At 36.4% G+C, this 12,286-nt stretch overlaps 1 protein-coding gene across 1 annotated transcript in view; it reads right to left on the bottom strand.

Moving 5' to 3' along the window:
- SPAG16 (sperm associated antigen 16) overlaps positions 1 to 12,286 on the bottom strand; it is a 387,730-nt gene that overhangs the window by 348,413 nt on the left and 27,031 nt on the right. The window contains exons 9-10 of the mRNA XM_034065775.1: positions 9,411 to 9,559; positions 7,690 to 7,695 (exon numbers count right to left, since the gene is read on the bottom strand). Coding sequence (XP_033921666.1) covers positions 7,690 to 7,695; positions 9,411 to 9,559 — 155 coding nt within the window. The remainder of the gene's footprint in view (positions 1 to 7,689; positions 7,696 to 9,410; positions 9,560 to 12,286) is intronic.

The following is a 12,286-nucleotide window of genomic DNA, read 5'->3' as shown; positions in this document are numbered from 1 at the left end:
CCTTAAAGTGATGTTTACATATGCAAAGGCTTTGTTTAAATATTAGAAAGAAAGATTGAAACACCAAAATCCATAACTTAGTATAGAATAGGTAATTTAAAATACAAATACCACAGTTGGTGAGCACCTGAGCCCTTCCTCCCAGATTTTAGGGGTCTGTGTACTTATTTCATATTTCAATCACATTTCAGTAATTTGAAAAGGGATCTAGTTTTATCCATGAATAAGTTAAGCTGAATCACATTAAAATGGAAAAACAAGAAAACAATTAGTATTGTTAACATCGGCCTCATTTCATCTACCTTCTTTTTCCTGTCAGTATAGCATACAGTAGGTCACATACTACCCTTTTAACCACATACCTGAACACCAATGTAAGTTAACAGCTGTATTTTACATTGCAAATGTTTCTTCTGGAAGACTTTATTTAATGATACAGCAGTGATTAGTCCCCCCAATTCAAATACATTTACCATTCTGAATATTTTTACTTACAATTCCGTATCAATTACAATTAATACTCTTACATCTATTTTATTGATACCCACAAATTTACATCTATTTTATTGATACCCACAAATAACAATGGTTTGTTATATTTGAAACTAGAACTATACATATAGGTTCCAAAATTACTGCAGAAGTCTTCCCACCTCTTGCATTATAGATGTTTATTATTGAAAGACTTAAAATTATAATTGGAAATAGACTTTTGTGGAATTTTAATGTTTCCTCTCTCACACACACACACAAAAAATCCCTTCTTAAAAACAATCAACCTTTTCAAGTGTAATGAAGTTTCCATCAATAACATCGTACCCTAGGTACCTAGCCAAGAGAGCACTGCTACTTGTCTTGTGCAGTGCATTCTAATGCTACTTAATGATTGCTCTTTCCTTCAAAAGAAGACAGACAGACCTCGGCAAAAGTTAAACGTTCAGCTCTTCACAACTGCATGGTGAGAGAGGATTTATACTGGCAGGATCCCATGCGGTGGCAGCATTTCACCTCATACATTCCAACAAGTGTGCTGTAAGCACTATACATTTGTTAGAGAAGGGGCAAGCACAACTAAGCCATTCTCCTCCTTCACCCCTGCAAAATTCCCCACTGTTGTCCAAGAGAGTCTTGACAAATTAAAGGGGAAACAAAGCATTATTCTAGAGTTAATGAAATTACCCAATTATAGCCTCAAAAGCCAAACAATGCTGATGTTACTGATAGTTGTACAGGCATCATTCCACCACCTGCTGTGTGCTTTGAATGGAGGCTCTTGTTCTGTTGTCAAGCTCCCTTTCAAATCATGCAAAGTCAATTCCTATCATAAAACTTAAGGTGAATGAGAGAAAGCATTGCAAGAACACCTGTGAGATAAAAGATACCCTTATGCACAATGTTTCCAGCTCTCCCCATTCGATAGGGCTGTCTGTCCTGAAGAAGACAGCAATGTCAACAGCTATCAGCAAAAATAAACAAGTATTTTATAGTCTTTGTATTTTTTGATATTTATATAAATTCTTTATATAAATCCTTCTTTTACATTTTCACAGCCATATTTGAAGGGGTTTAAATTAATTTCAGTAGGGCCTTCTTTTTCAGAGAAATAGAAGCATTTGCATATAAGAAGCCATCATTTTACTAGCAGCAGCTTTTGCAAATGATTATAGCAAGAGTGAGGTTCACAGTCTTGCAGAAAACAGGCTATTATTCCAAAATCTGTCACTAGTTACACTCAACTACAGAAAAACACATAAATATGCAAAGCATATCTACAATTAGAATTAGCATCAAATGCATTTTACTTTCCAACAAATCCAAGTGAATTTGTTTCAGTCTTGGGGGCCTGTTATTTTATTATTCTTAGCAGCATATAATGACTCAAAATAAGCAACACTCTTTAGCACAAAGAAACCCTTTGGTAATTGCATCAAGTACCAACAGCTTTAGATATTAAACAATCTATTTCTAGAAATGCATGGCTTTGGGTGTCTTGATTTAACAACACTGCAATGATGGATGGAAAATTATATCTTATAGAAATCCTTCTTGCTGATGTGTGATTATTTTTTACAGCTTTACTTGTGGCTGACATTATTAACCATTTTCCTATTTTCTCCATGTAGGCCTGTCATATTTAAAAATACATGTTTAGGCAAAGCCTAGAACTAAAGCAATCTTCACATCCTCATGTACACAATATCATACACAAAGCAAACGCATAGATTTCATCTAAAAAGAAGTTTTGTCATTTTACTATTTTCAATGCAGAAGCTTTCTTAAAAAGCAGAACTACTGCCTAACAAAGTATGTAATTCTTTTAAAATAAATTCCATCCAAATCAACTAGCAAACACCCTGCAGCTTACATTCAGTTAACCTTGGACCATACTCTTAACATTTCAACCACAGAACATTAATTCCATAAGTAAAGAGTCATAATATTCTAAAGATATATATTCTTTGATATCTAATATCCAGTAGTACCACAATAACACCAGCTCCCACTTTGTATGTGGGGACAGTCCCACTGAACAAGCAGCAGAGCATGCTGTACTTGTTCTAGAGCTACAGTCATGCTCACCAGTTCACAAATACACATATGATGGCTGGCATATCTTTGGAATGTTTTCCCATCCCCAGACACTATTGCAAGTCTTTCCCCTTCCCCAAGTCATGAAGTCTACTGGGAATTATAAAAACTTACTTTGATATTCTTATTACTTAATAGAAAGTTACAAGTGGCCTGCTATTTTAGGGCAAGGCAGAAAGCTTCTTCCCTTAAGTACAATTTCTTGGGGGAAAAATCAACCTAATAATGACAGCTAGATAGCTGGAAAAGTCTTCTGCTGGCCCATCAGTACATCCCCTTTCCCACACTGATACTGCACCTATGTTTTTCCTTCACAGAAATTCTATTCCAGTAACACAAACTCTCTAGGTAACCTATCCCAGTGCTTCAGCATATTTACTTCCATACATTGTTTAATACGTAATCTAAATTAGTCTTATTGGATATCTACATTATTACTTTATGTTCTAACAGATGGTTTTGTTGTTTTTCAGTTTTGGTTGTTTGGGTATTTGTGTTTTGTTGTGGGGTTTCTTCCAGCAGAATTATTTTGTATTTAAGGATGTATCCTATCTCCCCTTAGTGTTCTTTGCTGTTGACTATGTAATTTGACTTTTCACCTCCTTGACAATGTCCAAGAAACACTATTAAATATATTCCAGCTGAAACCAAAGACAGACAGTTATGTTTCACTGACTTCTAATCATTCTCTATTGTAGATGCTCCACCTTTCTCCTGAGGAGCTGTGATCAAACTGACAACGATACTGCAGACTGAGCTACATAACCAACTGAACAAAGCAAGAGGAATATTCCACATCCTCTACAAATTATTCCTGGATTCACTGCAGTAGGGTGTTCATAAAACCACAGACGGGTTTGGGTTGGAAGGAATCTTAAAGCTTATCCAATTCCAACCCCCTGCCATGGGCAGGGACACCCTCCATTAGAGCAGGTTGCTCCAAGCCCCTGTGTCCAACCTGGTCTTGAATACAGCAAGGGATGGGGCAGCCACAGCTTCTCTGGGCACCCTGTGCCAGCTCTTTTTCCTCCAGGAAGAAGGTAGAGGGACCACACAGGCCAGGCAGAAGGTCCTGCAGATGTCCAGCAGAGGCAGTGCTCTGCCCCACTCCCAGCTCCCAGCCAAACGTCTCCCCTTAGGCAGCCTGTTCCAGGGCCTCACCACTTACAGTAAAATGCTGATTGTGGATGATGCTGTAAAGGATCAACATGACACCCCAATGTGGGGACTTAATCTGTACACTAGAGACAAATGCCCAAATCATTGCACACCTGCTTAGATAACAGAGCTTGGAGTCTTAGCACTAAAAGCTGAGAAACACACAATGACCCACTGAGCTTGCACAACATTGCCCACAGAACAATTAGTAGATTTAAGATGCTCTGCACCCACAAAGAATGGAAAACAAATACTCTGTCTTTATAAAGGGGAACTGATTGTTTTGCCACAGAAGGAATAGTTCTCTATAATAAATGTGAAGCCTTGGCTGATATGGTTTAGTGTGAGGTGTCCCTGCTCATAGCAAGGGGGTTGGAACTGGATGATCTTAAGGTCCTTTCCAACCCTAACTATTCTATAATTCTATGATTCATTGAAGACATGCTCTATCTTCAAAAGGGTACCTATGCTGTGCAGAAATACCCCATGCAGCTTCTTCTATCACTTCTACCACCCCAGCTACCTCATCAAATGTATTTTTAATCCCTTCTTTTGATTAATCTACTCTGCTACAGGACACAGCATGACCAATGATCTCTGTTAAGTCAAGAAGTTGAGGAGTCACAGGGAGATTGTTATAGTACATGAAGGTATTAATAATTCCAAGTGCTAAATTCACTTACAGTCTCACAATGGTGTACCGATCATCCAACTTTCAATTTACTGCTCCTTGATGGTGGGAATTTAACTTAATACATGCAATTAAAATTAATTTCATGATTTAAAATTATGCAATTGAATATTACAACTCTAAGGTACAAAGTCAGTACTAGTACTGATATGCCTCGATTTTAACAATCTACTTCTGATTGCCATTAACAGGAATTACAAATGTAAAATTCAGTACTATTTTACTGGTAGGAATTCTGATTGTGTCACCCTGATCCTTGGCATCACAGCATCACCACATCATAACTCAATATCCTCCTGATTGCTCTCTAAAATAGTGTTTCATGTCATAGATAACCAGCCTTTTAAAAGCATAAAACATCTATGTTCATACAATATAGATGCACAGAATAACACATGTAACTTAACCTCTGCCAGTGTTCAGCTATGCTGCAATGTTGTTATTGTTGGCTCACATCAAGCTTGTTTTATACAACAAAACCTAGAACCTACTCTAAATAAAAGCTATTAGGCCAACTCTTTATCTTCTTGTTCTGTATTTGTATATTTGACTGGGTTTTTTTTTTAAAGGTAGAGTTTTGTAATTATATTGCATGTTATTTCTTTAGATCAATTCTCCAATAGGTCAAGTTTGAAGTTGTACTTACTCCTTTCCCCAATTACTGTTCCACCCCCACCAAACACAGTTCACTTGGGCTGCAAGTGTAGTCAGCATATTTTCTGCTCCATTTTCTGGACCATTAATGACAACATAGCCTAGCAATAACCTATGCAATATATCTGCATGTTTCCAATTTGGTTTCCATTCATATCGGAAAGTTTCTGTAAGGTCACATTTCCACAGCTGCTAACAGGAATGATCTGTGAAACAGTGTCTAAAGCCCTTCTGAAAACATATAACCTCTTATCTCTAAAGTTACAACATGACTTCTATCCAAGAGATCTCTTAACCTGTTATGAATGCAATTCAGACTGGATTGAAACAGGGTTTTCTAGGAAAAACATTTCATGGTACTACTTTTCCTGGTTTCTTCCAGATAGTCAACAAAATTCCACTTACTCATTACAAATTTCCTTGGGAATTTAAGGTATACTGTCTAATCTATAATTTCTTAGCTTTTACATTTTATCTCATTTGAAATACAGACATTGTATTTTCTTCTCCCTTCTCTAGACTGCAGTCTTATATCTTTGTAACTGGTATTAATTTTCTTTGCTATCTGTCTGGAGATTTATATACCAGTGAAGGACTACAGAAATAAGTATTCCCAGTATTACCTGTTGGTCACCTGCTCTCTGCTGAATCAGTGTTTCTCAGCAGTCTTACTACAAACACAAAATGATAGCCTATTTCATTTATGGCCCTTCCTAACTATTTTGGGACCTCATCTTTCCACTGCTGAACCAATATGTGCGAATTTATATTCAAACTCAATAATCTGATTAAGTAATCGTTTGGGTTTAGCTTCCCTTCTATTTGAGAGCACAGAAACAGTTCTTCTAAACTTTGTACACTTTCTTTCATGGAACTCAGGAGAAACTTGGGTTTTCTGGATGTATATATGTGATACTTCAGCCTAAATTCCTATTGATTACAAAAGCTATGTTTGCATGATAACTGGATTTTACTTTCTATGTTATTCCAGTGGCCATAATTTCAAAGCCTGTTCCACAGAACAGGTGATGCCTTCACAAGAGAAATAGCCAAAAGCACCTTTTGATAAAGTTTTACCCAAGATAAAACTGCAGAAAATTAAACTGCATTGCAGTATATTGTATATGGAAATACAATAAGCATGAAGAAGCTGCAATTGTCCTAATGACCAGGGAATGCAAAGATAGAATGTACTCTGTGAGGAACCCAAAAGAACAAAAGTCACAGAATCAGGCTGGTTTGGGTTGGAAGAAACCTTAAAGCTCCTCCAGTTCCAACCCCCTGCCATGGGCAGGGACACCTTCCACTAGAGCAGGGCGCTCCAAGCCCCTGTGTCCAACTTGGCTTTTAAAACACAAAATAGAAAAAGTTCATTTCATCAGAATAATAAAATTCACATTATCAAAGATTCTCTTCAATTTTAATGATGTGTAAGATTTTGATGCAAATGTTTAAAGCAGTACTCAAAGCATAGTCTTAATCAAAGAATATTTATGCTATTTCCACTGCCTTATTAAGGGCTAGCTATGTAAAGAATTTAGCCAACATACCTGTCACTGCAGAATTTAATTGAATCTTGTAACAAAGATTTTAAAGTCAGCAGAATACATTCTCTCAGAAAAAAAATTACACTTGCTTTTTTACTGTTTCAGTGATAAACTTCATATCAAAAGGACCTTAGGTTTTAAATTACATGTCAGTTTTTACAAGCTACTGCAATAACACTATATATGTCTCTCCTTGAAGTAAATGTTTTAGCTCAGTTATGAGTCATATTTGCATCTACTTAAAAGTACAAGCATTTGTTTGATCACTATTTATCTACAAGACACAGAAAAGACTCTAAATCATATTCATCATCATAGTTCACTCCTATGCAACAGTAAACACAAACATTTATAGTTTTGTCTCAAGTATACAATTTCACAACATATTTGCTTTTTACTGAACGTGATACAATCAAAATGCTTAAACTTTAAAACTGGATACTGTCCACCCAGAAATTCTGTAAGCTTTAAATGTTCACTTACATTTAATGAAGAGTCAAACACAATGCTTGACAATGAATTTTACCTAGATCTGCCATTTATCATAAATGCACTGTTTGAACATAGAGTTTTTCATTACACATATTTCTTTTATATATTCCTCACCTGAACACCATGGAACTGACAAATTTATGTTCTGAGTCTTATTTACTTTGTGGTATGAAAAGAATTTAAATTAAGTGTCATTTTAAACTGAATATGTGTAAATCAATTTTACACAGGCACCCAAAACATTCAAAATGTTATTTTCATTACTGTAAATGAGAGCAATACTATCCTTTATAGTACACTCTTGAATAGAGACATTGCCATGTTGAAGCATTTTAAGAAAGTCTGTAAGACACATAATACACGGAAGAATATAAAAGATCACATAAGCTTGATTTCAAGTATCACACAAAATGATCTAAGGAAGGCAAGGCATTCCTTTGTATCTTATCCTTTTGACTGGGGAAAATACTCAGATAACTAAACTGTTGGGTAAGAACACCCTTTTTAATAAAATAACTTATATCTTAACTGTAGTTCAATAAATCTAAGTTAGAGAACAGCATCCTGTATCTTTGTTTCCAATACAATTTTAACTCACACCTTTGCCCTCTACAGACTCACTATTTCCTCTACTGTTTATTTCTAACAGCCTAAGAAATAAGACAATTCATATGCATACCTAAGGTAGTATCCTTTATTAGGGTCAGGAACAAATGTAGACATAACAGATGTGAAGTGAAAAAAAGGTATTGGTTCATTGTTGAAATGATGATAGTCTCACACCTGAAGTTTTAAAATTACTTCTTAGCCATGTAAAATTTAGTACAAAGATGCCCATATTTTCTGATGTCTTATTTCTGGAGCTACTCCAGTTTTCTAATCCATTGATTAAATAAAGACATCAGTGCCCCTGGTAGGACTCATTTGGGAAACATAAGACCCGCAGAAACACAGATGCTTGCCAGAACCAGTCAACTAACAGTGCTCATGAATTTCAAAGAACAAGAAAGAGCCAGACAGGCATACTACCTGTGCAGAGTTTATATATTCTGGGGGTGAAGCACAACTCCACCAAAGTTCACTATAAAAATCCTGATGACTTCAGTAGAAACAAGAACAACAAAAATAAGATTTCATAAGCCAATAAATATTCATCTGTTCACAGGTCAGAATGAAAAGAAGAGATACATCCAAGAGCTGAAGTTGGAAGCTTCCATCCACTGAATGAAAAACAGGGAAGTGGAGACAGACTAAATGGCAGGTGCCTCAGTAATACTCAGATACTAATATGTGGGCAAACCACACAGATAATTATTTCCAGTATGTGGTGAGATGTTTCAGACAGCAACAGATCTTTATTATTATTATTCTATTTGGAGGTTCAGGAGAATGAAAAGGGATGAGAACAGACAAAGTGTTATGCTTGTCAGAGAAGAGGTACACTGCCAGTGTCAGAAGAAATGCCCTTGCAAAACCAGACAGAAGCATACAGAAAAACCCCACCATGGAGATCTTCTTGTGTGGAAACACGGAAAGGAAAGACTAAAGTTGATTGCAACTACATCACTGTAAACACAATTCAAACTCTAATTGAGTCTCAAACAAAATTAGGCCAGTCTAAGAGTTTTAAGAGCTTAAGAAGTTTTAAGTATTAGAATGTTTACCTTGATCTGGAAATACAAAAAGCAGTTAGATAATACTAAAATGCAACTTCAATAAATAAACCAAGTGAAATAAAGTAAACAAATTCCTTTCAAAAGTAACAAACTCCAATCATGAAATAATTTTTATTTACACAACTTCCAAACAGGAACATCAACAACAGGAACTTTCACTGACTATGAAGAAACCATCAACTTTTTGCCCTGTCTCGCAGATGTTATACCTTTGAGACCCAGCTGAAACAGGGTTTTTCAACAGGGCTTGAAAAGTTTGTGAGCACTATAGAATCGGGCAGGATTTCTCCAGCTATAATAGAAACACAACAGAGCAACAAGCATTTATAGCCAATGCTCTTCCTCTGCAGGATGATTACAGGTGACTCTCAAAAAGTAGCTTGCTAGCTTCAAGTCATCAACACTCCTATTTTTCCCTGGAAAAATAACTCCAATAGAAACTCATGCTAAAAATAAATAACTTGTTACTTACCTGTCCTATTTACTTTTACTAAGTAGGATTTCATTTAGTCATGTTGGACAAATGTCTTTCACTACAGCTTTGTAACATTTTAAGTGTACTTTGAATTAAGATTGTGAGCAACTAGAAGTAACGTTGTGTACCTTTGGTTCTCTCTTGCTTGTCTTCTCTGCATCTTTGACTGGATCAGATGGAAAGCTTTCAACATCAAGGATTTTTTGCTGCCTGGCTTTCTGAAGAGCTTTCTGGGTGGGACCTTCCAGCCACTTCATCCCTGAACATTCATGGCCTACTATAAAATAACAACAACAAGCCTATCATCAGAATGCATGATCTTCTGAAAGGTCTCTCTTTACTTAATATTAGCTAGACATGCCAAATTCTGAAAGAAACACCACTTTGAAGATACTCTGGTTACAGTTCCATCCATGTAACTATGCCAAGACTACATAACTCTGTTCCACAGACTATTCTGGCACACTCTATTATTTCAGCTTACCAATGGTTCCCTAGATTTTATTCCCAATGCAGCAATGATTTTAAATCTTGCACTAGGAGAGTCACAGTAAAATGGATACAACTCTTCATTTCCTCAAAGGCAGAAGAAACATCTCATTGTGTCCTAATGTCTACCACCAACACATTGTTCTGATTTCCCTGCTTTTGTTTCCCTGCGCTGTCTCCCATATCACCTTTCAAACAAGTAATTCCTTATGAATCTTGTTGCAATGCTCTGGAGTATGTACTTAGGTTTAGAGAAAAACAGAATAGTCAATTCCAACAGGATTTAGGCGCTTACATCCCTCAGTTCTTTGAAAAAACAAATAAATCTCAGGATTGAAATCCATTACAGTTAAACCCCATATTGAAACAAATGTTCCTCACACTGCATTTTGCTCTTGTAAAGTAGTTTTAATAAAACCTTGACACCAAAATGCAAACTTTCTGACTTAAAGGGGGGAAAAAAAAAAACCCAAACATGCTCTCCACTCTTGAGGCAAAAAAGGCAGATCAAGCAAACATGAAGCCTTTCTGTATACCTAACCTGAGTAAAACTAACTGATGAGAAGTGGGCCTAACAAAATGGTCCAATAAAATGCCTGTATTCTCACTGCTTTAAAAGTTAGAGGTAATGTCACATATCCCAAATAATAGCTTCCTCTGAGGAATGTCATATAGCAACTTTGGGGTTTATGTCAAATGCTTTCTACTCAGTAACTGCTACCCACTAGCATGTGGCTCACAGATCAGGTTTGTCAGTGCTTTTGAAATACACATACTTATAAACCAACAAGGTTATGACAATTGAAGAGCTTAAAAAGTCAGTAACCATTAGGAAAAAAAGAAAGAAAAAATTCTAAAGAACTGTTACAACTGCACTAAGAACTCAGCTTGTGTATATATATTTTATATTCTGATTGCATTGTAGATGGAATGGGGACAAGCAGGCTTAAATACATTAACTGGTGCATTTTAGATTTCTTTTTGCATGACCTTCTAACAGCAATTACATCAGATCAAGGGAAGGAAAACCACAGTTAACAGTCTTAACAATGACTTAACTCAATCATCAGTAAAGAAACTCATTGAGTTCAACTTTAGAGAATAATTGGGTAATAAATAAGCAGCTGTTGTGTTTAGAAAACACAAGAAATTTTCTGAGCAAGTAACAGTTTTAGAACATGTTCTTAGAATCAAATGTTATAGCAGTGCCCACTCAGGTGAGCAAGTCACAATCAACACTGCTTAATTCTTTCATCAGACAAAATAGGTCTTTTTTCAGAGCAACACTTAACACTGTATCCTGATCCATGAGTAAGGGCACAAGGGTTCTGTTAATATACGCCAATAACCTAAACAAAATTAGTTATTTCTCTTTGATAATTAGATCCCTCTATGTATGATCTTGCTACCACATCAAGGAGAACCATACTTACACCAAACCCAGTTCTTAATGGAAATCACCTTACACAAGGCATCCAATTGTTTTTAAAAGTAATCTGAACTCAAAACACAACTGTTCTTTCAGAGATGGATTCTGAGTGAGTCCAGCAGGGACAGAGAAACAGTCTACAAGATGACCAAGTCTAATCAAACTGTTAATTCCTCTCCAATGATTAAGCATCATTCATATCAACTTTAAACATCAGGGTAAGTAAATAGGAAATAAAAACTTCAGGTTCTAAAAAAAATTAAGATCCCTAAAGAAAAACTTCCTCTAAGGAACAGCAAAGAAACCCTGGTAACTAAATTACATAATCTGTGCTGTGAATGCTATCCCTCTTCAACTGCTTGAAATGCATCAGGCTGAAAGCTGCTAAATCAAATGCCTAGGTAGTAAGTACTGAATAGTTGTCCGAAAATTAACACTATTATTTTTTCTACCTAGTAATCAGATACAAATTTACAATGCAAACTCATTGTAAATACTGTGAAGCTTCTCTTTGTTCTTCAATATGCACTCAAAACATATGACTCAAACCAACAAAAAATGCCCACGCAAAAACCAAACTCAAAGGACTGGATGGGCAAGACCTACTTGCCACTTTTCAAAACCTCAAACAACTCAGCGAATCCAAATCTAAAAGCCACTCTCAGTGTCCTCTAGCCAAAGCCATCTCTCCAGGTGTTCTGCAGTCAAGTCAGATTGGGGGATAGAAGCAGCATCAGGAGCAATGACAGGCATTCTCCTGCTGCCAGGCAGAGCCATTCTCATTCCTTCATGGTCTGCACTGCAGTGAAAGCAGACAGCTGGCCAGAAAAGGCATCCTGCCTTGACAGTTGGTAACTTGCCAGTCTGATTGTTCATTATCTTCTAACTAAAATGTACCACTGTATTAATGCATTAAAGTCAGCCCTGAAGAGATGACAACTGAATAAGAAAGAGCTGTGGGTCTCCTTGCAGCAGAGATTTGCAAGTCCAACAGTACTAGTTCCTTCCAAACTAAAAGCTTTAGAGGAAAATGCAGAAACATTTCTCCAGGATCTATGCACTGCTTGCTTCTGAAGACTGTGTTTA

The sequence above is a fragment of the Melopsittacus undulatus genome, chromosome 8 (genome assembly GCF_012275295.1).
Source record: "Melopsittacus undulatus isolate bMelUnd1 chromosome 8, bMelUnd1.mat.Z, whole genome shotgun sequence".
NCBI lineage: Eukaryota > Metazoa > Chordata > Aves > Psittaciformes > Psittaculidae > Melopsittacus > Melopsittacus undulatus.
The sequence above is the reverse complement of the archived record's forward strand: the minus strand, read 5'-3'. Positions and strand labels throughout refer to the sequence as shown.